We start from the raw sequence: 24,716 nt of genomic DNA, 5'->3' as shown, positions 1-24,716 counted from the left end.
TCACCTCTTTTTTCACTATTGAAAAAGGCCGGCTAATGTTTTTTCATGCATCCAAGCGTCGTTTTCTGTGTTTCCAGAAAGGAACATCTCATTTCTCTTCTTGTCCCTGCACTCTCCTCCCTATTGTCTCAGCCGGGAGTTTGAAACCTGACCCCGCAGCCTCTGTAAGCAACCTTAATTAAATCCAGCTCTCTGCCGTTGCAGAAATGAGACGCCGGCCTGATGGAAGAGACCTGAGAGGCTCCAAGTCTCGCTCCCCACATTTTAAGGCTCGGTGCGCTGAAAATGGCAGAAAAACGTGTGCGCACCAACAGCCGTAGCAATAGCCACCTCTTCACGTTCCAAAGATGGACTACTCCCTCGGAGGCCCATTCACTTTTGACACCTACAGGCCCTCAAAGCACAGGGATAAAAACCACAGCCTCCCAATCCAGACCCTGTCAAAGAAAACGTCGATTCAGCCCCACACACGGCCTTCGCAAGACACCCAAACCTTTCGCCAGAGATCATAAGCACCTAAAAGCCTCTTGCTGGGTCAGGCCAAGGGTCTGTCTTGCCAGAATCCTGGTCTCACCACGGCCAACCAGACGCCCACCCCCAAAAGCAGGATCAGACCGCAAAGGCCGCTCTCCCCTCGTGCGGCTTCAGAAACAGATATATAGTTGCATTGCTGTGTGAATTTGCCTAATGTTTTTTAAAGCTATCTAGGTGAGCGGCCATCGCCGCTTCTTGTGGCAATGAGTTCCACAGGTTAACGATGCGCCGCGTGAAGGAGGACTTGGGGTTGGTCTGGATGACCCTCGGGTGCCCTTTAAACCGTACAAGTCTATGAACTCTATAACAACCATCGGTGTGGGGTTGGGGGCATCGGGCAGAAAGCAATAATACCCTGGGCTGCCCCAATCTTCCTCAAGCTGTTACGGAAACAAGTCGCTACAGAGCAGGAACCTAGGACGCTTTAAATTTTCCCCTCGTTTTTCCTTCTGTGTGGATTCGAACAATGCGAGGGGCCGCGTGCCTAACTCAGGGACGCTATTCCGTCGCTCTTCCTTACACAAACACGCAAACACATACACACACACACAACCCGCTCCCCCGCTGTCATGTCAGAACTGGGAAAAGGGTCCATTGAGAAAAGAGGAAATCCCGGTTTTGAGAAGGTTCTAGCTTGTGATCACCGAACTCCTCTGTCCGACTTCCCCCGTCTTCTCGAAAAACATGAAATCCTGCAGAGAGAGGAGAGGAAAAACCAACGGTAAAGTAACGTAACTTATTTATTCATCTACAAATTCATTTTAATATTTTAATGTTTCAATATTTTAATGTTGTATTTTAATTTTGTTTTTAAGTTGTAATCATTCAACTTGTTTTTATTATTGCTTGTAAGGTGCCCTGAGCCCGGCCTTGGCTGGGGAGGGCGGGGTATAAATAAAAATTATTATTATTATTATTATTATTAATTATTATTGCAATGGTGTGTTTTATTGTCGGTGGGTTTTATGTTCTGCAGACAGACACACCCCCAACCCAGGTAGATCAGCTCCCCGCCAGATGTTTCGGACCACCGTATTTTTCACCCTGTAAGACGCACCTGACCATAAGATGCACCTAGTTTTAAGAGGGGGAATGCAAGGGAAAAAATATTATTTAAAGGAAGCGCTGAGCAGAGCCTGCATGCATCCCCAAGCGGGGAGAAGGGCAGCCCGTCCTTAAAGGGAGCGCGGCTCTTGGGGGCTTTTCCGGGAGGTGGGGGAAGGGACAGAGGGGCCAAGCCAGAAGCTAGAACAGCAAGAGGGAGCACTGCGCAGCGATCCCTCTTGCTGTTCCGGCTTCTGGGATAGCTGCACAGCCTGCATTCGCTCCATAAGACGCACACACATTTCCCCTTATTTTTTAGGAGGGTAAAAGGTGTGTCTTATAGAGCGAAAAATACGGTACATTGGCACCTCCAGATGCTATGGCTGAGTTGTGATCCAAAACAGCTGGAAGGAGTGGCTGGGGAAGCCCAGCCAGATGGGCAGGGTATAAATAATAAATTATTATTTTTATCATTATTAGGCAGCTGATTGGTGAAGCACCACTTTAGCTAATAGGGCCTCCCGCCACCACCGCCGCACAGAGTCCTGGGCTCTGTGGTTTAACCCACAGCGCCACCCGCATCCCTTGCAAATAGCTTTAGATACCTATTAAAAAGGTAAAGGTAAAGAATCCCTGACAGTTAAGTCCAGTCGCAGACGACTCTGGGGTTGCGGCGCTCATCTCACTTTACTGGCCGAGGGAGCCGGCGTTTGTCCACAGTTTTTCCAGGTCATGTGGCCAGCAGGACTAAGCCGCTTCTGGCGAACCAGAGCAGCGCACGGAAACGCCGTTTACCTTCCTGCCGGAGCGGTACCTATTTATCTACTTGCACTTTGAGGTGCTTTCGAACTGCTAGGTTGGCAGGAGCAGGGACCGAGCAATGGGAGCTCACCCCGTCATTGCGGGGATTCGAAGTGCCGACCTTCTGATCGGCAAGTCCTAGGCTCTGTGGTTTAACCCACAACGCCAACCGTGTCCCCTTTTTTTCAAATGACTACTTTGTTATATTTGTAATTATGTAAGCCACTTTTTCGTGTTGTAAGCCGCCTTGAGCATTCTTTTAACTGTGGAAAGGCGGCGTGCAATTAAAATGATGGTGATGATGGACTCACAATGAGGAAACACGCTCCCAAAAGCACCGCCTTGATCTTGACGTCGAGATCCATGGGAAACTGGATCCCAAAGTTGTCTGTGTCGGTGAAGACCTCCTTGAGGAGTCCGCTCCACTGCTTGCTGATCCGCCCGACACCTCGCGATTCGTCGCGGGTCTTCACCTGCAGGAAGGTACGGAGAGGTGCGGTCAGCAACACAAGCCGTGACATCAGAGGCTCACCACCCCAACACAGGAAGTGACCTCAGAAGCCACCCCACCGTCTATTCGAAGGAAGTGACGTCGCACACCAACTTCGGAAGCCACTTCCTGTTCTACCCAGGACAGGAACCGACGACTCCAGTTTTACTTTGGATCAGGGTGGATAAAAATCAATGATTTTTTTAAAAAATAAATTTTGAAAAATCTGATTTTTTTTATTTAAATTGGATTTTTTAAAATTCAAATCGGATTTTTAAAATAAAATGCTTTTGGAGGAAAAATCTTTCTAAAGATAGTTTTCGGTTTAAGTTACATTATAGTCCAAAGGCTATTTATCAGGAAATAAGGATTTGTTTTGAGGTTTTCATGTGTGCTAATACTAAGTTTATGTGTCTGTGTGTTTGTGTGTATATAAAAGTTTAACTACATCAGTTAACAAACATGGATACATATGCTATAATGTTATTGCTTTAGTTAAATAAATTGTTTAAATTGTTATCAAGGAAATGATTATTTTTCTCCTTCCAACAAAGTACAGCAGAAAAGTTTTCCAAATATAAAGTTAACTCATTAAACCTCGCAATAATTTCACCATTATCTGTCTACGTACAGTGGTACCTCAGGTTAAGAACTTAATTCTTTCCAGAGGTCCATTCTTAACATGAAACAGTTCTTAATCTAAAGCACCACTTTAGCTAATGGGGCCTCCCGCCGCCGCCACGCGATTTCTGTTCTCATCCTGAAGCAAAGTTCTTAACCTGAAGCATTATTTCTGGGTTAGCGGAGTCTGTAACCTGAAGCGTCTGTAACCCGAGGTACCACTGTAAATCTTAATCAAATAAGTGTTGGAAATGTGAAGAAAAAGACAGTTCCTTTTATCATATGTGGTGGTCCTGCGGTAAGGTTAAGGCTTACTGGGAAATGATATACAACAAAATGAAAAAGATTTTTCAAAATAACGTATGGAAAGAAAACAACCAGAAGCTTTTCTTTTGGGAATTATAGGGACAGAACTACCTACCTATCTACACACACACACACACACACACACACACACACACACCGAGATTTACATTGTTGGCAAAGGGCACTTTGCACATGCTCAGAAGCTGTGCGTCCTCTGGAGAAGAAAGACGTGGTGGGGCGAGCAAGAAGATTTGGCCCGTACATTTGAATAGTGCATAGCTGTCAACGTTTCTCTTTTTTTAAGGGAAATTCCCTTATTCCGAATAGGATTCCTCGCAAGAAAAGGGAAAAGTTGGCAGCTATGAAATAGTGAGCATCCTTATGAACGACTGCCCAAAATTTAAGTACAGCTCGAAATGCCATTTGCTCTTGAGTAGACCATGAGGTTTGATGTACAGTGGTACCTCGGGTTACATACGCTTCAGGTTACAGACTCCACTAACCCAGAAACAGTGTTCCAGGTTAAGAACTGCTTCAGGATGAGAACAGAAATCGGGCTCCAGCAGCAGCGGGAGGCCCCATTCGCTAAAGTGGTGCTTCAGGTTAAGAACAGTTTCAGGTTAAGTACGGACCTCCGGAACGAATTAAGTACTTAACCTGAGGTACCACTGTATACATTTTGGCCAGTTTGTGTGAAGCTTCGCCACTTCTTCAGCCTCTGTGGCTAACCGTGGCAACCAATATGGTTGGCAACCAATATGGCGGCCTTGCGGGACGTCACTTGCTGTCATGGCTGCCACCTCACAGCTGATTTATCCGTTGGGTACAGGGGCGCCGACTTATAAAAAATATTGGGGGGGCGGGGGCCCATACCGACTTATAAAAAATATTGGGAGGGCCCAAGACCTCCAAACCGCTGCTGCTGGGGGAACGAAAGGGGTGAGCCCCGGGCTGCCCCGACCTTAAGTGAACCTGTGAGGGCCCGCCCTTTGCGGCAGCCGATTGGCTGCCGCCGTGGGCGGTGAATATTAATGAGCTAGGGGGAATCCCCGCTTCTCGCGGGGCTGACGCCAGCCCCACGACATTGTTGATGGGTCGAGAGCCCGCAACCCCACCCCCTCTCTAGATCGGGAGTGGCTTTGTTTTAACTCATTACTGAATGTATTTTAAAGGGTAACTATCGTCAAACAAGGAAAATAAAAAATACCAACATAATTTTGTGATTTTACAAAGCATAATATAACTAATAATTTTCTTAAATTATTGGGGGGGCAGAGCCCCCCAAACGAATTTTTGAGGGGGCTCGGGCCCCCTCAGGCCCCATGGAGTCGGCGCCTATGGTTGGGTACCATATCAAACGGCCCTTCGCCAACAATGTAAATCTTGGGATGTGTGTTTGTGTGTGTGTGTGTGTGTGTGTTTGTGTGTGTGTGTAGAAGTTTCCCAAACTGCCGCTCGCTCCCGTGAGCACCTCAAAGTTGACGTCCCCGCCACAGCTGCAGGCAAAGCAAGGCCCCAGAACGCGAAGCACCGTCTCCTTCTCGACGTTCTGGATGGAGAACTTGGGGTTGAAGGGGTGCCACGTCTGAACCACGTACCCGATGGTGGTGCCCGGTGGGCACTGAACCTCCAGCTGCGGGCAGAAGAGAACAGTTTTGCGTGTTAATTTGCTGTTTTAGGGGTTGTTTTCCAAAGTCTGGAACGGATCAAGCCGTTTTGCATGACAGTCATACCTCGGGTTGAATACGCTTCGAATTGAGCGCGTTTGAGTTGCGCTCCGCGGCAACCCGGAAGTAATGGAGCGCTTTACTTCCGGTTCCGCCGCTTGCGCATGTGCAGGCGCTCAAAATGACGTCACGCGCATGTGCAGAAGCGGCGAAAAGCGACGCGCGCAGACGTGCTGTCGCTAGTTACGTTTGCTTCTAGATGCGAACGGGGCTCCGGAACGGATCCTGTTCGTATCTAGAGGTACCACTGTACTTTCTACGGGTAATTGAGTGCCTTGGTTTTGGAACGCTTTGGTTTCAGAACAGACTCCCGGAATGGATTGCCGTATTTTTTGCTCCATAAGAGGCACTTTTTCCCTCCTAAAAAGTAAGGGAAAATGTGTGTGCGTCTTCCGGAGCGAATGCAGGGGGGGGGGAAGCCCCCAAGAGCCGCACACATGCTCCACGCAGCTCTTGCAGGCTTTTCCCCGAGAGAGAAGGGACTGACGAGGCAGGCAGTCCCTCCTCATAGAAAAGCCCGCAGGAGCCGCAAACTCTTTTTAAAGGAATTCCCCTGTTAAGTTGTGGGTGAACATATCAGATGACACAGCAATTCTTCAAACAGCTCTTGTTTATTCACAGGCCAGAACAGAACTGAACTGAAGTGTTCAGTCAGCCTGCTTATATAGAGCTCCATTACAACGTTACTGTAACAATATTCTAAAACTATCCAATCACTGAACGTTACTTTCGATCTCTTATTTGCATAACTATCTACAGTATCCCCCTGCTGGACCAGGGTGAGAACTTCAGTACATAACATCCCCCAAATCCCGCAAAAGCACACAAAAGCCATGTGATCTTTAAAAGGGCTGCACGGCTTCTGCTGGCTTTTCTAGGAGGTGGGGGAATTCCCCCACCTCGTAGAAAAGTCCGCAGGAGCCTCACACCCTTTAAAGAGCGTGCGGATCTTGCTGGCTTTTGCGGGAGGTGGGGGAAGGGACAGAGGGCAGCCCCTCAGTCCCTTCCCCCACCTCCCAGAAAAGCCCCCAAGAGCTGCACTCCCATTCACTAGCCGCGTGGAGCATGTGTACGACTCTTGGGGGTTTTTTCCCGGGCTGCCCTCCCTCCCTCCTGGGATGCATACAGGCTCTGCTCAGCCCTCCCTTTAAAGAATATTTTTTTTCTTGCATTCCCCTTCTAAAAACTAGGTGCGTCTTATGGGGCAGAAAATATGGTGCGTTTGAGAACCACGGTACCACTGTACTCGCCTTTTCCCCAAACCAAAAAGTCCGAAACATTGCAAACTCGTAAGCGAGTCCCTCCCTCCTTTTGATCCTTTTGGCCTTTTCTGAACCCTTCCCAACTCTTTTAACAACATCCTCTTCATTCTTAATTCTAAATTCTATTCTGGAAACGTGGAAGATCTCAAGGGGCCAAAAAAAGCGGTTGTATTGCGCTATATCAGAAGCAAAAATACTTGTTCGGATGAACTGGAAGAGTCGGAAAAAGATTCCACTGAGCTTATGGATTGATAACATGGACAGATTAGCTACGTACAAAAGAATTGCTTGTCGGCGCAAAATAAGAATGGAGAAATATGAAGAAATTTAGAACGAATATCAAAGTGACAAGGTGGATAACAGTGGGAAATAGAGGAGGGAGTGGTGATATTCAGGCATAGGGATATTAAAGGTAAAGGTAAAGGGACCCCTGACCATTAGGTCCAGTCGTGGCTGACTCTAGGGTTGCGGCGCTCATCTCGCTTTACTGGCCGAGGGAGCCGGCACACAGCTTCCAGGTCATGTGGCCAGCAGGACTAAGCCGCTTCTGGCGAACCAGAGCAGCGCACGGAAACGCCGTTTACCTTCCTGCCGGAGCGGTACCTATTTATCTACTTGCACTTTGACATGCTTTTGAACTGCTAGGTGGGCAGGAGCAGGGACCGAGCAATGGGAGCTCACCCCGTCGCGGGATTCGAACCTCCGACCTTCTGATCGGCAAGTCCTAGGCTCAGTGGTTTAACCCACAGTGCCACCCGCGTCCCATAGGGATATTACTGTATCTTTTAAAAAATTAAATAAAAAACAAAAACAAAAAAGAATATAGTGGATGCTCGGGTTGCGAACGCGATCTGTGCAGGATGCACATTCGCAACCCGCAGCGGCACATCTGCGCACACGCGGGCTGCGACTTGGCGCTTCTGCGCATACACGACTGCCGAAACCCGGAAGTAACCCGTTCCGGTACTTCCGGGTTTTGGCGGTCTGTAACCCGAAAAACGCAACCTGAAGCGTATGACTGTATCTGGAGGCGAGGCGAACAGAACCACACACGCCATGGACCGGGAGGTGCACTGCTCACCTCCTGAAGGCAACAAGGGAACCAGCAGCTGACGCATTTCAGGGGGCGCACCATGCGCAGGACCTCCCGTCCCGCCGGGTCGTCCAGCCGCATGGAAAAGCGCCGCAGGGATCCGCAACAGTTCCGCGTGCAGCAGTCGTTCTGCTCCTGGGCGTGGAAGATGTGCTGGCCCAGGCTGTTGCGCACTTCGTACTTGTTGTTGCCTTCAAAGCCTATGAATGCTGGGGAGGGAAAGAGTGGGGAGAAATGGCGTCACTTACGGTGATGCGACAGGCTGGTGGACTCATGCGCCACCATCGACAGCCTTCCATGGCAACCTCTTTTCTTTTTTATTTATATATGCTTTTCAGATCCAGCGGCGTAGCGTGGGTTGTCAGCACCCAGGGCAAGGCAAGTAATTTGCGCCCCTAACCCCTAACCTGCCGCCGCTGCCAGCTTCTTCTTGCTGCTGCCTGGGCTGGGGTATTGACGGTAAGGTAGCCATGGCGGCGGGGGCGGGGGCGGGGGCGGGTCCGTGTCAGGTGATCTGAGGCGAGTTGCCGCTGGCGCTGCCGCCCAAACGACGCCGCTTGCCCGGAGGAGGAGGAGGGCAGAGAGGCAAGGAAAATGCAACATGGCCCAGCAGCTGCAGCAGCGGCGGCGGGGGGGGCTGTGAGGAGGGGCTGCCTGGCGTGCCCCTGACGCGCGGGGACCGCGACGAGCGCTGAGAGCCGCTGCCTGCCGGACGCCTTCAGCCCGGACGCGCGCACAGCTCGTCGGTTCCGTGAGACACGGGGCTCTGCTACAGCCTGCGCCCGAGGCTCTTCGGCGACTCCGGAGGCGGCGAGTGCGCCCCCCCCAGATGTTGCGCCCGGTGCGGCCGGCCCCCCCTGCACCCCCCACGCTACGCCACTGTTCAGATCTATACATTTCACTGATCTTCCAATCATTTTGACACTTTAAAAACTTGACTTCCTTCCCCCTCTTTCTGCAGATCCAAAGTGGTTTCCAAATAAGATAAAACAAGAAGATGATCAATAAGAAAATTAATGGAAATAATTTGAGACTTTTGGAAAGCTGAAACAGCAACAGACTAAGATTAAAATTCACACCAGCATTTCTAAGCAACTGGGTAGGTTTGTTTAACCAAAAACATTTTTAGCAGGTGCCGAAAAGAGCACGGTGATATGAAGTGGCAGGGAGTTCCAAGGCTCACTAATGAGCTTCGTGGAGCAGTGGGGACATCTGAATTAAAACATCTGAATTAAACCGCCACAGCACCCAAATCTCAAACTATAGGGCAGGCCCTCTGTGCATAAGCTTTAAAAACAAAACTTTGGTCCAGATTTAGGAAACCACTTCCTGGTGGACTCTGAACGCCAACATCTCCGCCATTTGTCTCTCACCTTCCACGAGTTCCACTTTCTGGTGTATCAAAATTTGGTCAACCTGAGGAGACAGAGGCCACAAAAATCAGTAAAAAAATAAAAATTGTGTGTCTCCCCCTCATCTAAAAAAAAAGAAAAGAAATAATCCACAACATAGACCACATGCATTTAAAGAGTTTAAAGTTTTAACCATCATGCCTTCCCCCAAAATACAGTCTGGGAATTATAGTTTTTTTGAGGCACCCCCATTCCCCTCAGAGAGCTAGAATTCCCAGAGTTCCCTGGGAAGAAAAATGGAAGATGGTACCACTCTGGGAACTGTAGGTCTCCTATCTACACCAGCATCCCCAATGAAACTATAGCTCCCAGAATTTTACGGGGGAAGCCGTGTCTGTCGATTGAAATATATGGCATTTCCAGGCCTGAACCATTTCTGAACCCGGACACTCCCCGATTTAGAGACACGGTTCAGCTCAGCCTACCTCACCTGGCAACTTTCAACAGGGGCCACACCTGGGCCTCCACCTTCAAGAGCAGGTGTGACCTGTTTGTGTAGTGGTCATGATTGTTATGAGGAATTATGAAAAATGAAGCGAGCCATTGTGTCGGCGGTGAAAACATCGCTTTGACTGGGTTTGGGTCATGGACATGATTTCTGATTGAACCCACAAGCATCTCTGCCTCATTTTCTCTATGCCTGACAGTCACGTGTAGTAGTAGTAGTAATTATTATTATTATTATTATTATTATTATTATTTACTTATACCCGCCCATCTGGCTGAGTTTCCCCAGCCACTCTGGGCAGCTCCCAATCAAGTGTTAAAAACAATACAGCATTAAATATTAAAAACTTCCCTAAACAGGGCTGCCTTCAGATGTCTTTGAAAGATAGGATAGCTGCTTATTTCCTTCACATCTGGTGGGTGGGCGTTCCACAGGGCGGGCGCCACCACCAAGAAGGCCCTCTGTCTGGTTCCCTGTAACCTCACTTCTCGCAGTGAGGGAACCGCCAGAAGGCCCTCGGTGCTGGACCTCAGTATCTGGGCTAGACGATGGGGGTGGAGACGCTCCTTCAGGTATACAGGACCGAGGCCGTTTAGGGCTTTCAAGGTCAGCACCAACACTTTGAATTGTGCCCGGAAACGTACTGGAAGCCAACGTAGGTCTTGGCAGCCGCTCCCAGTCACCAGTCTAGCTGCCACATTCTGGATTAGTTATAGTTTCCAGGTCTTAGTTATAGTTTCCATGGCAGTAGTCCAAGCAGGAGATAACCAGAGCATGCACCACTCTGGTGAGACAGTTTGTGGGCAGGTAGGGTCTCATCCTGCGTCCCAGATGGAGCTGGCAGACAGCCGCCCTGGACACAGAATTAACCTGCGCCTGTGTAAAGCATTCTAACACAGACTGTATGCTGGTCTCCGCCAGCAATTTCTAGATCAACTCTGTATCCCCAAATGGAAACCAGAGTCGGAGGTCATACATTTCCTATTACTGGGGAACGATCAGGAGCTCACCAAGTTAGTGGCTAAATATCTCTATTTGGTTTTTTGTTGTCGAAATACGGCGCAGATGCCTGATCTACCTGGAGACCAAGAGATATGGCAATAGACTGCTCTGCCTCCTTTTTGGGGGGGGAGTGGCGAATCTGTATTGATTCGTTTTGGATGTGATGCCAATAAAAGGTTTGAAATCAAAAGTAATCTCTGGGTCGTGGGTTCGAGGAAAAGATTGGGTTGGACGAGATGACCCTTCCATCTCTGCCTGGGACCACCGAGACCTGAGCGTAGCCACCGATAGCCCTCTCCTCCACCTCCACGAATTTGTCCCATCCTCTTTCAAAGCCGTCCCTGCCTCCTGTGGCGGGGAGTTCCACAGGTTAACGGCGCACAAAGCGGAAGAAGGGCGTGAGCCGTCCCTCTCAAGCTGCTCGAGATCCTTTCGGCCGGAGAAGCTGGAGGATGAACGCAGGGAGAAGCACGTGGCCCAATGGCCAGGGTACGGACCCTTACCTGCGCCAGGTACTCAAGGCCGGGCGGGATGTTGCTGGCCACAGGCAGGTAGGGAGTGATGCCCGCGTGGGGGTCCGGCGCTTGGTGGTGGTGGGGCGTAGCGGCGTGATCCCGAAAGGCACGAGGAGGCGGCTGGGGGGGAATTAATTGCCCTGCGGCGGGGCTGCCGGCTGGATAGACGTTGAACCCAGGGCTCGGCGCCGTGGGGACAGGGTGAGGTTGGTGTATGGGATATGGGGGAGATGCTGTGGGATATCCCGGCTGTGGAACGTGGTACCCTATGGGATGGGTGGGAGAGAGAGAGAGAGAGAGATTGTTTAAAACTCATCTACACCCGCAAATCCTTTAAAAAAATAAACATTACTGTGCCTTTAAGAAACAAGTGTTACTTTGTTGTTGTTTTATAATTCTTAATAAATTTTCTGTTTTACAAATTAGGGTATTCATTTAAACCAGGCTTCCTCAACCTCGGCCCTCCAGATATTTTCGGGACTACAACTCCCATCATCCCTAGCTAGCAGGACCAGTGGTCAGGGACGATGGGAATTGTAGTCTCAAAACATCTGGAGGGCTGAGGTTGAGGAAGCCTGGTTTAAATGAATATCCTGATTTGTAAAACACAAAATTTAGTAAGAATTATAAAACAACTGTAGCCTTTCAGCTAGGAATCCCAGAACTGTGGCCCAGGAAGCCATCGCCCATGTCCAACAGGTAGATCGCGATCTACCGGTAGATCACTGGAAGTCTGTGGTGGATCACTGGTAGATCACTGGCTCCCCGCAAAGAAGCTCTACAACTTTGGCCTCCCTAAAAAAAATCTCAACATTTTTACCCTGCACCCCAAAGAAAAGTGGTAAAAAAACCTCAACAACTTTGACTTGAACCCCTAAAAAACAGAGCTTTCCTTCCTGGACTCCAAAAAGGGGAATAGATCACTGCCAGTTTTTAACTCTGTGAGTAGATCACAGTCTTTTTGGAGTTGGCCACCCCTAGTGCAACCCATTGTGAGACGGAAATTGCAGCTTAAAGGATCCCCTGCTTTAAAACATCCAAAATCTCTTCTCTTTTTCTCTTTCCACGGTTCATCTTGCAAATCACAAATCCCTGCTTATTTTACAAAAAACTAAACCGTTCCGTCTTCCATTATTACTTCCACCAAAACTTATTTACCCTGCTGGGTTTATCTTGACACTGCCAGGGTTTTCAAACCAACACAATCTCCCCCCATATATTCAATAAACATTATTATTAAAGGTTATTTATGTACGCCACTACTGCGGCCCGTGTTTTGTTAGCCCCAAAATGGAAAACGAGCGAGGTCCCAGCCAAAGAAGAACGGCAACTTAAACTGATGGAATATGCGCAGCTTGCGGACCTAATGTATAGAATATGAGAACAAGAAGAACATACATTTAAAGAAGATTGGAAAACGTTTATTGAATCTATGGGAAATATATTAATGCTGGCAGCATTAAGATAAATCTAACAGTGCAAATAAGTTTTGATGGATGCAATAATGAAATACTGAATGGTATAGTTTCTGTCTCTACTTTTTTTTTTTTTTGCTCCCCCCCCCCCCCACTTTTTAAAGCAGAGACATCAACTTGCCAACAAAGGTCCGTAAAACCAGTAAAAGCTCTGGTTTTCCCAGTAGTGATGTATGGAAGTGAGAGCTGGCCCATAAAGAAGGCTGATCGCCAAAGAATGGATGCTTTTGAATTCTGGTGCTGGAGGAGACTCTTGAGAGTCCCATGGACTGCAAGAAGATCCAACCTCTCCATTCTGAAGGAAATTACGGTAGCCCTGAGTGCTCACTGGAAGGACAGATCCTGAAGCTGAGGCTCCAAGACTTTGGCCACCTCATGAGAAGAGAAGACTCCCTGGAAAAGACCCTGATGTTGGGAAAGATGGAGGGCACAAAGAGAAGGGGACGATGGAGGACGAGATGGTGGGACAGTGTTCTCAAAGCGACCAGCATGAGTTTGACCAAACTGGGAGGCAGTGGAAGACAGGAGTGCCTGGCGTGCTCTGGTCCAGGGGGTCACAAAGAGGCGGACACGACTAAACGACTAAACAACAACAACAATAGTTTTTGTCAAATATGCAGGGATTTGTGATAGGTAAAATGAACCATGGAAAGAGAGGAAGGGAAGTCACTGATATCTTTAAATTGTAAAACAGAAAATTTAATAAAAATTATATAAAAAGAAAGAAATACAGAATGGGAAAAATGGAGAGGTGTAAAAAAACACAAAACCACAGCACCTCAGTGTCCCCCTTAAGCCAACCAAAAATAAATAAATATTCCTGCAGAAAGATGCGTATTATAAAAAGCAAACCATAGCTGTGTCTATAAGAATAATATTCTAAGCTCCACAGTTGGGTGATACCTTTATTAGTCAACCTGAGAAGCCACAAAAAAGGGGGCAAGCTTTAGAATTCCCCAGATAATTTATGGAGAACTTGAAAGCATGTCATGTTTCTGTGACTTTTTCATTTTCCCTTATTTTTTTAAAAAAGGTCTTTAAACGGCTTGCAACTTCCTAGCTGAAACTGCGGGTTCCAGGTCTGACAGGAGCTGAGCTGGGGAGGCAGCAAAAGAAAAAGTTTTTCGGGAGCTCCTGAAAGAGCGATCGGAGGAGTTGACGTGTGTTAGGAGGAGGAAATACACAGGGAGAAAGAAATGGCAGGGAGGAGAAAGCTGAAAACAAAGAAAAAGGAAATTGCAAATGGAAAGCAGGGAGGAGTCATGGCCAGGGAGGAAGTGAGAGCAAGTCATGAGCTTAAAATATTTTTCTTTAATAAAAAGGAGCGTTCAGGATGCTATTGGTGTTCTTTGGGCAGCTATTTTAGGGTGGAGGGCAAAGTCCTGTGGGGGCACCTGCGTCATCCCGCCCAGGACCGGATTTAGGTTTGATGAGGCCCTAAGTCAGGGGTCAGCAAACTTTTTTTGCAGGGGGCCAGTCCACTGTCCCTCAGACCTTGTGGGGGGCCGGACTGTATTTTGAGGGGGGGGAAGAATGAATTCCTATGCCCCACAAATAACCCAGAGATGCATTTTAAATAAAAGGACACATTCTACTCATGTAAAAACACGCTGATTCCCAGACCATCTGTGGGCTGGATTTAAAAGGCGATTGGGCCGGATCCGGCCCCCGGGCCTTAGTTTGCCTACCCATGCCCTAAGCTACTGAAGGTAATGGGGCCCTTTCTATGTCCAGCTGTCCTTTGTCAACAACAAATTGTCCCTGTTTTTTGTGTTGAATATATGCTATATGGTAATTGATGGACCTCATAGGTATCTCAAGCCATTTGCCCCTGTTGCCATGCAACCAGTCCATGCAGAATGCAGGCACCCTATATATAGAAAGGAGCAAACCAGTGATATTTCAGGGAGCAGGTGGGGTCCATGACTTACATCCTAGGAGCCTACACAACCCAAAACACGGTTGCTGTAGGTAGGTTTTATTTTATTTGTTTTTTATCTTACTTTTTTGGGGGGGGGGAATTCCCTTTAAATTTTTGGGGGCCCCCTAAGAGAGTAGGGCCCTAAACTATAGCTTGTTTAAAGATAAAGGGACCCCTGACCATTAGGTCCAGTCGTGGCCGACTCTGGGGTTGTGACGCTCATCTCGCTTTATTGGCCGAGGGAGCTGGAGTACAACTTCCAGGTCATGTGGCCAGCATGACTAAGCCGCTTCTGGCGAACCAGAGCAGCACACAGAAATGCTGTTTACCTTCCCGCCAGAGCGGTACCTATATACTTGCACTGGTGTGCTTTCGAACTGCTAGGTGGGCAGGAGCAGAGACCGAGCAATGGGAGCTCACCCCGTTGTGGGGATTCGAACCGCCAACCTTCTGATCGGCAAGACCTAGGCTCTGTGGTTTAACCCACAGCGCCACCCGCGTCCCTACCCTATATATGGAGCAAACCAGTAATATTTTAGGGAGCAGGCAAGCAGGCGGGGCCCATGACTTACATCTAGGAGCCTACACAACACAAAACACTATTGCTGTAGGTAGGTGTAATTTTATTTGTTTTTTATGTTATATTTTCGAAATGTACATCCAGGGGTTTTTTTCCCCCTTTAATTTTTTTGGGGGGCCCCAAAGAGAGGTGGCCCCTAAACTATAGCTTGTTTAGCTTATGCCGAAATCCGGCACTGAGAAGGCGACTTGCAGGCGTCTCAGGTAAGTTAAAATAGCCCGGGGGGGGGAGCAGACAGTGACGCAGCCCCCCTGAGCCCAAATCCTGCTCAGCCACATTCCAGCTATGCCCCGTCACAAAAGGCCTTGCCCTCCCCCAGGGAAAGGGGTGGCAAACATCGCAGCCGACTTGGGTGGGGCTGTAGAGGCACCTCCTTTCATGCCCCAATGCCCATGTCTGCAGCAAAGTTCCTCCTCTCCGGTTTCTCTTCAAATCCCTCTTTTCTTTTCTCTTCCTCGCCCACTGAACTGGTAAGTGCTTCCTGGATCAGGCCAGACAGCCCAGCATTCAGTTACCCCAGGGGGCTAAGCAGATGCCTCTTCTGGGAAACCCGCAATCAGGATTCGAACACAAGACCCCTCCTGAGGTTTCCAGTAACTGGCTTTCGTAAGCATTTACAGCCTCCAACTGCAAACGCAGAATACAGCCATCCTGGCTAGTAGCCATCGATAGCCCTTTCCTCCTCCATGAATTGATTTAATTTTCTTTTATAGCCATCCTAGTTAGTGAACATTGCTGTCTCATGTGGCAAGGAGTTCCACAGTTCCCTCTGCATGAACTTCATTTCCTCTGCCCCAAACCTTCCAACATTCAGTGGATTGATTGTGAGACTGCGGAAATGGATAAAAGCCCCCCATCAAAACAATGACTATCATCAGCGCAGGGAAGAATTATTTTTTTAAAAAATTATCATCTACCAATACTGTCTTATATATTTTATAGTACAGTACATTGATTATTAGCGGGACGTGGGTGGTGCTGTGGGTTAAACTACAGAGCCTAGGACTTGCTGACAGAAGGTCGGCGGTTCGAATCCCTGCGATGGGGTAAGCTCCTGGTCTCTCGGTCCCTCTCCTGCGAACCTAGCAGTTCGAAAGCACATCAAAGTGCAAGTAGATAAATAGGTACCGCTCCAGCGGGAAGGTGAACGGCGTTTCCGTGCGCTGCTCTGGTCCGCCAGAAGCGGCTTAGTCCTGCTGGCCACACGACCCGGAAGCTGTACGCCGGCTCCCTCAGCCAGTAAAGCGAGATGAGCGCCGCAACCCCAGAGTCGGCCACGACTGGACCTAATGGTCAGGGGTCCCTTTACCTTTTTACATTGATTATTGCTTTTATTTTTCGGATCAATGGTCTCATTAGAGTAAAATTCATGTTAAATTGCTGTTTTAGGGGTTGTTTTTAAAAGCCTGGAGTGGATTAATTTGTTTTGCATGACTTTCTATGGGTAATTGAGTGCCTTGGTTTTGGAACGGACTTCCGGAACGGGTTAAGTTTGAGCACCAAGGTACCACTGTACAAAGACTGTCACAGAATTGGCTTAAAGACCGAAAGGGCAAAGACGATTAAGACGGGCGAGGAGAGAGAACATTTGCATATTGTAGGAATCAGCATTTGGCAACCTTGACGCTCATTGGAGAAGCAGCCAAGACTGCAGACTCAGAGGTGATTTTTGGTTTGAGTTGGACGAATATCGTGGAAAAGTTCATTTATTTCGGTAATCCAACTTAAAAGGTGAAACTAATATATGAGATAGACTCATGACATGCAAAGCGAGATACGTCAAGGCTTTATTTGTTATAATTGTGGTGATTATGGCGTACAGCTGATGAAAACCCCAAATTAACAATCTCAGAAAATTAGAATATTGTGGAAAGGTGCAGTAGCTATTCGAGACATAACACCTGCAATGGGTTCATCACAATTATAACAAATAAAGGCGTGACATATTTCGCTTTGCATGTCATGAGTCTATCTCATATATCAGTTTCACCTTTTAAGTTGAATTACCGAAATAAATGAACTTTTCCACAATATTCTAATTTTTCTTGCAATATTAAAGATATGTAATCACTTGAGAGAATCAATTAGGCTTAGGACTAAATTGGGATTAAATAAATAAATAAGAAAATGTACGATGAGAAAAGTTAGGAAACATGATTTTGACTGTGATATGGTTTTATGAAATAATGATATTAGAAACTGCTATATATAATTACTAAGAAATTCAGATGGAAGAGACTTGAGGAAGTCAAGTAATATGTCTATGAAGATGGATTTTAATTAATTTACTAACTTTTAGCTTATGTGGCGATTTGATGTATTTTATGTTTTATATTTTTTTTCCCTTTTCGTTTTATTCTTTTTTATTATTGTTAACTCTTTCTTTTGTTATGTCTTTGCATGAAAAATAATAAATATTATTGTGATATTCTAATTTTTCGAGTTTCACCTGCACAATTCTATGAGAAAGAGAGAGCGATCGAAGTAGTATTAAACAGACACACAATAATCTTCAGCGTTGCATTCCGATTTTTGTGCGTGCGGACGATGGAATCGAGGCGGGACCGCCTAGCTACGAGGCCAGTTTACGCAAAGAAATCAAATGCATCCACGCTTTCTGCCGTTTGGCTGTGCAACTGCTTACATCGTGCAAAATCAACTGCCTTATCGGAGGCCAATATATAGATTTCCCGAGGGCTGAAATCCACTTTGCATCCTCTGAATAGAGCGAGTTTGCAAAACAGCTGGGTTGGATTTAACTTGAAATACACTCCCCTCGCGTAAGGACTCCTCCCCGCCCAAAATATACGTGCAAGTTGCTACTTATGTGGGGAACGGCTCCTTCGTTTCCTCCGTAATTTAGCAACGTAATTAAAAAGCAAGGTAAGGCAGGGATGAGAGGCCCGACCAGACCTGGAGCCGCCATTTTTGTATCCTTCTGGAGAGGGGTGTGGGGTGAATGATGACCCCGCTTCCGGTGTCTTTCTGATCAGCGGCGGCGACTGCCTTCCATTTGGACGTCCCTGCAAGGAAATAGCAAGAGAAAGGGATCATTTCGGGACAGAAGCATATTGGTCGCTAGCACAGCAAACAGATCTGTAAAATATTAGGCGGCCTCGGCTGTTTGGGTGGAGGCAGGGAGACAATGAGAAAAAAAGGATGGTTTTTCAAGAGAAGGAGGTGCATATTAGCACAAAACATCTCAAATAAGCCTGAACAGAGCACAGGGCGTTTGGATTTTTAAAAATCACCTTTTTTGCAGTACAGTGGTACCTCGGGTTAAGTACTTAATTCATTCCGGAGGTCCGTACTTAACCTGAAACTGTTCTTAACCTGAAGCACGACTTTAGCTAATGGAGCCTCCCGCTGCTGCCGTGCTGCCAGAGCATGATTTCTGTTCTCATCCTGAAGCAAAGTTCTTAACCTGAGGTGCTATTTCTGGGTTAGCGGAGTCTGTAACCTGAAGTGTCTGTAACCTGAAGTGTCTGTAACCCGAGGTACCACTGTACAAGGTTATGGAATACAGTGGTGCCTTGGGTTACATATGCTTCAGGTTACAGACTCCGCTAACCCAAAAATATTACCTCGGGTTAAGAACTTTGCTTCGGGATAAGAACAGAAATCGTGCTCCAGCGGCGCAGTGGCAGCAGGAGGCCCCATTAGCTAAAGTGGTGTCTCAGGTTAAGAACAGTTTCAGGTGAAGAACAGACCTCCGGAACGAATTAAGTACTTAACCCGAGGTACCACTATATGCAGAAATAGCCAAGCTAACGGCAAAAATTCGACATCAAGGTGATGAAACATATCGAAAAGAATGGAGGAAATTTATGTTATATCCAGAGAAAGCGATTTGAAATAGGGAAACCAGTAGAACTGAAATAAACCACAAGTAAACACAAGAAATTTATTGGATAATAATATCAAAATGAATTAAAAATGTACACTAGGACTATTGTTGAACAATATTTGTAAATGAATATAGACAGACAACAAGAATTGTATATATAGAAAGATTTGTTTACAGACATTTTATGGAAAAAAATTGAAGAACAATTCTATATAAAACGAACAAAGACAACGCAAAAGTTAAAGACGACATAAAAAAGATGGAAGGAGGAAGGAGGGAAGTCAGCTCGGAAGAGCAAGAACAAATGTGAAATATAATGTATGTGTATGTATAAAGGTAAAGGAACCCCTGACCATTAGGTCCAGTTGTGGCCAACTCTGGGGTTGCTGTGCTCATCTCACTTTACTGGCCGAGGGAGCCGGCGTACAGCTTCCGGGTCATGTGGCCAGCAGGACTAAGCCGCTTCTGGCGAACCAGAGCAGCGCACGGAAACGCCGTTTACTTTCCTGCTGGAGGGGTACCTATTTATCTACTTGCACTTTGACGTGCTTTCGAACTGCTAGGTGGGCAGGAGCAGGGACCGAACAACGGGAGCTCACCCCGTTGCAGGGATTTGAACTGCCTACCTTCAAATTGGCAAGCCCAAGAGGCTCAGTGGTTTAGACCACAGCGCCACCTGCGTCCCCATGCAGAATGTAGACACCCTATATATAGAAAGGAGCAAACCAGTGATATTTTATGGAGCAGGCAGGGCCCATGACTTACATCCTTGGAGCCTACACAACACAAAACACTGTTGCACTTGCACTTTGAGGTGCTTTTGAACTGCTAGGTTGGCAGGAGCAGGGACCGAGCAACGGGAGCTCACCCTGTCATGGGGATTCGAACCGCCGACCTTCTGATCGGCAAGCCCTAGGCTCTGTGGTTTAACCCACAGCGCCACCCGCGTCCCGACACAGGTCTTAAAAGGGGGTTAAAGGAGAAATAACTGCTTTGTGATGTGTGATACTGGATTTGGGCCGCCCGCTTTTCAAAATCTGCACCCATATGGACGTCTCACTTATCCTTGTATACCTGAGCTTTGTCATTTGGGGAGAGGTGACTCTCTGTTGCTGCAGCAAAGCACAGAGGGCTGTTCTCCTAGATTCAAACAAACACACACAGCCTCCTCGCCGACTGGCACAAAAGCGGGTAAACCTAGTTGGCACAGAGGTACCCCTTTTGCTCTTTGCATTCATTCTTCATCACAATGCAGACCTGGGGCCTGTCTCCAGGAAGCCAAACAAAAGGTATTTACAAAAAACAACAACAAAAATGGAGACACACGATTGCCACCTCTCTCATTGGCAAGGCTCCCGAGCTTTTGAAGAGCTAGCAGGCAAGCCGAAATCCAACAGGTGTGCGGAATTCCTGGCTGCGGCAGGCAAGAAACGCTTCACCGGTGGAACTGCACAGTTTTTAAACGCACAAGATAACACAGAAGCTTTGGGTGGCAATTCGCACACGTACAACCCGTGCCGAAACGTGCAGAGAATCAAATTCACACAATCGCAATGGTGTCAAAAACACCAAAGAAGAGGAATTAAGTGTACAAAGTTCTCACTTCCTCTCTGACCGGGTCAGGATTTCTTTAGCAGCGATTCCTGCCACTAAATGGGGTTGGGATAGATGTCCTTTGGGGGATCCCTTTCCACTCTGAAATTCTGTGATACACCAGAGTACAGAAACCTGCACACACACACACACACACACACACACACCAGTCTCCCAAGCCCACCCAGAAGTGAAAACACATGATAGCCATCAACACAGAGACACAAAGTGTCACAGAACACAAATCGTGTCCCCAGAGGGAATTGGGAAACAAACAGTTTAAAAGTCACCAGACCCTCCGGCCCAAATGCCAGAGGCCACACACTGATTTGTGCAACCGTGCAAGGCGTTGCGTGCAAACACACACACAAACACACAAGTCTCAAGGAGAATCAAACTCAGAAGCCTCCAGGCGTTACTCACTTCATGCCCGTCCCTGAGTCCGGCTTTCCAGAAATGGCACCCACTCCTCTTGCCTAAGCAAGGAACACATGATCCAAGTGAAACTGGATCTCCGCTTCCCCCCCCCTCCTCAAGCCCACACAGACTCATCATGGGGAGGGCAGGAGCAGCAGCAGGAGAGGCAATCCCCGACTCCTTGCCAGGCCTCTGAGCCGAACTTTCAGCCTCCAAACCCTCCTGCCCTCTCCGAAGAACCCAGGAGTCCTGACACACACACACACACCCCCCCCCTTGGTCCTCCTCACCCAAGAGTTCTGCCTACCCTTCGATCTCTCGCCTTGCGAATACAAAGTCTGCCTTGATCTTCCATCTGCACCCAAGCGGCTTGGGGGAGGAAGAAAACAAAGCCTTGCGAAAAACCACATGACAGCAGCTACCCTCTTAAAAATAGGGGTTTTTTGGCAAGCTCCTCTCACTGGCAAACCAACAGCTCAGAGTCTTCGCCCTACACCAAAATTGGGTGGCACCCAAGGTTTTGGGCTTGTGTGTTTTTGTTCCAAAGCAGGGATTGTTGCTGGAGGGGGGTGTGTTAGGCGATTCAGGCCTCCTGTTTCCAGGCAGCGCTTCCAAACTCCCCAGACCGCGTGGGATCCAGTCCACTCTCCCTGAAAATCCCAGTGACCTTTGGGTGTGCCTGGATGTCTGCGCTGGGTTCTGGGTTCAGAAGGGAGAGGCTGGGTTTCCCCGCGGAAAGATGGAGGCGGCTTTCCAGAAAACCCACACAGATGGCAAGAGAGCCTGTTTTCCACTCCCTTAAGATAAAAAAAACTAGAGCCCCAAGATTCGCCAAGAGAGTATTTTCTCACCCTTGAGAGAAGCCACAAAATCCCCGGCTTTTCGCCCACTTGCAAAAGCCACCCAGGAATCCTGTATCTTTCAGAATCCGCAGCCCAGATGCTCTCTAATCAACCCCTTCCTCTCCCTCCTGGCAAAGCTCAAACACACATAAAATCATGTAGAGTCGGAAGGGTCCCAGGGTCATCTAGTCCAACCCCCTGCAATGCAGGAATCTTTTTGCCCCATGTAGGACTCGAACCCAAGACCGGGAGAGTCTCATGTTCTACATGCCGTATCCCATCCCCTGTTTCATCCCCCCTGGTATATTTGCGTCCACTGACAGCACCGAGGCAGCACCATGGGAATTTATTTATTAATTGCATTAATTCGTACCCTTTTCCTCCAAGGAAATCGAGGGGGAGTACATGGTTCTCCCCCTCTTTTATCCCCACAACAATCCTGCGAGGTAGGGTAGGCAGCAACTGGCCCAAGTTCAGCAAACAAGCTTCAGGGCCGAGACAGGATTTAAACCCGGGTCTCTCCCAGGTCCCAGTCCGACATACGAACCATAATATACTCCCACTAGCCGGTGTTTACAGTGTTCAGATTGTAACTTCCTAGAGAGCAGAGACCTCTCTCTAAATCGCTTTACACACAACAGTACACAGATAAAACAAAAGCCCTTCTTCGTGCGGCATATAAACTTCGGAACTCCCTGCCACAAGATGGACACCAAATTGGATGGTTTTAAAAGAGGATTAGGCAGGCTCATGCAGGAGAAAGCTATTGATGGCTACTAGCCAGGGATGGTTCTGTTCTGCCTCCACAGTCGGAGGCAGCACTGTTTCTGAATCCCAGTTGCTGCAAGCCGCAAGAAGGGAGAGTGGCTCCTGTGTTCGAATCCTGCTTGCTGCTTTCCCGTTGGGGGCATCTGTTTGGCCACCGCAAAGGCATGATGTTGGACTAGGTGGGCCACTGGCCTCATCCAGCAGGCTCTCTTGATAGAAGCACAGAATTGTAGCGTCGGAAGGGCCCCCCAAAGGCCATCTAGTCCAGCCCCCTGCAATGCTGGAATCTTTTGCCCAACGCGGGACTCGAACCCACTACCCCGAGATCAGGAGTCTCATGCTCTACTGACTGAGCTATCACGATGCTTAAACTCCTTTCCAACTCTACAATTTTATGACTAGAACAGCGGTTCTCAACCTGTGGGTCCCCAGATGTTGGACTACAACTCCCATCATCCCTGAGCTCTGGCCTTGCTAGCTAGGGGTTATGGGAGTTGTAGTTCAACAACATCTGGGGACCCACAGGTTGAGAAAGGCTGGACTAGAGCCTAAGGAGAGGCTGTTAGATCAGGCCAAAGCGGCTCATTATTTTATTTTATTTATTAATAATTATTATTATTATTTGTATACCGCCCTATACCTGCAGATCTCAGGTCGGTCCCAACAAAAATTCAATATAGAAGACAGAAAATACACAATAAAAACAAAGACCACCCAATCATGCAGCCAACCAAGTCCTTGTGCAAAACCAGCAAGCGGAACCCGGGCGCAAGAGCCACTCTCCCTCCCTAGCAGTGGCGTAGCGTGGGGGGTGCAGGGGGGGCCGGCCGCACCGGGCACAACATCTGGGGGTTAGGGTTAAGGGGCGCAAATCCACGGGTTGGGGGGCGCAAATTACTTGCCTTGCCCCGGGTGCTGACAACCCACGCTACGCCACTGCTCCCTAGCGCAGGCTTCTGGGTGTCGCAGAACTCGCACTCAAGGCCGGGGGAATCGAAAACTGTGCAGGAGGAGCGAGAACAAAGGCGAGGGCTGGACAGGAAACCTGGATGAAGGGAACATAGGGAGGAGGGGGGAAAGCATTTTGTGGAGCCTTCCGAGAACCTTGGAAACATAATTCTGCAGTGTTTTGCAAAGCAACCACCACCTGGCTGCAAGGCGTCTCTCAGGCTGGGTGCAGAGAGAGGGGGGGGGGAGATTGTTGGGTTAAGGGAAGGGAGGAAAATCAGGAAGAGGAGAGGAGGGGAGGCTCCCTCCCTCCGGGGGGGGGGAGGCGAAACAACAACAGCAAAATTTAAACCATCTGGTTTCTCTCCTCCCAGAGCTGCCAACCTGGCGCCCCCCAGCTGCTGAGGACGCTGGGGTGGGGCGCCAGGATGGTCAAGGCTGCGCCGAAGAGCCAGCAAAGGAGACGGGGAGGAGGGGCGCGCGCCCCCGACCCCCCCCGACCCCCCCATCCTCTCTCCAAAGAAACTTCTTTGCTTTCTTCCTCCTCCCATCTTTATTTCCACGGGCAGGATTGAGGGGGGGGGGTTTTCCAAACAGGAAGCCCCTCCCTCCCTCCTTGCAAAACAACCTCCCCGCTGTCCACATTCACACGAGAAAGAAAAGACACCCCCCCCCGGCAATTGCAAATCCAGCCTTGAACTGAGAGGCCCCCCAAATCTGTCCCCGGGAACAGAAAGAAACCAAGCGCGCAAAGGATGGGGATACCCATCTTTTATTTTCCTGGCCATCTCAGCTGGTTTCCCAAACAGCCCCCTGGTGGGGGGGGGTAGAGGAGGGAGGGGATACCAAGGCCAAGGACCCCCCCACCCCACGGCTCCTCTCCCTCCCCCCCGCCCCACATTATTTGGGCCTCCCCCTCGCCTCCCCGGCTCCTTCTCCCCACTCCGCGTTACCTTCACGCCCTGGAGCCAGCAAAGAAAGTGGCGGAGGGAGGAGAGAGAAGAGAAAGAGAGGAAAAGGATGGACTGAGGAAAGGAGGGAGGGCAGGGCGAGGCAGGGGCCGCCCCCTC

At 48.6% G+C, this 24,716-nt stretch overlaps 1 protein-coding gene across 3 annotated transcripts; it reads right to left on the bottom strand.

Moving 5' to 3' along the window:
• Positions 1 to 970: 970 nt before the first annotated feature.
• Positions 971 to 24,716, bottom strand: PLSCR3 (phospholipid scramblase 3). 3 transcript variants are annotated; one of them, XM_081835795.1, is made up of 8 exons: positions 24,600 to 24,716; positions 18,145 to 18,254; positions 11,244 to 11,521; positions 9,252 to 9,294; positions 7,867 to 8,087; positions 5,268 to 5,429; positions 2,691 to 2,852; positions 971 to 1,226 (listed from the first exon to the last, which is right to left on the bottom strand). In XM_081835795.1, the coding sequence occupies exons 2-8, from the start codon at positions 18,155 to 18,157 to the stop codon at positions 1,164 to 1,166; spliced, it is 942 nt and encodes a 313-aa protein (XP_081691921.1). In that variant the 5' UTR covers positions 18,158 to 18,254; positions 24,600 to 24,716; the 3' UTR covers positions 971 to 1,163. The 3 variants fall into 3 exon arrangements, with proteins under 3 accessions (XP_081691921.1, XP_081691923.1, XP_081691922.1); XM_081835797.1 differs by lacking the exon at positions 24,600 to 24,716 and adding an exon at positions 21,379 to 21,818; XM_081835796.1 differs by lacking the exon at positions 24,600 to 24,716 and adding an exon at positions 21,095 to 21,348.

The sequence above is a fragment of the Podarcis erhardii genome, assembly GCF_964252035.2.
Source record: "Podarcis erhardii genome assembly, chromosome: 13".
In the NCBI taxonomy this organism is placed as follows: domain Eukaryota; kingdom Metazoa; phylum Chordata; class Lepidosauria; order Squamata; family Lacertidae; genus Podarcis; species Podarcis erhardii.
Note: the sequence above shows the minus strand (reverse complement) of the source record. Positions and strands in the feature narration are given on the sequence as shown.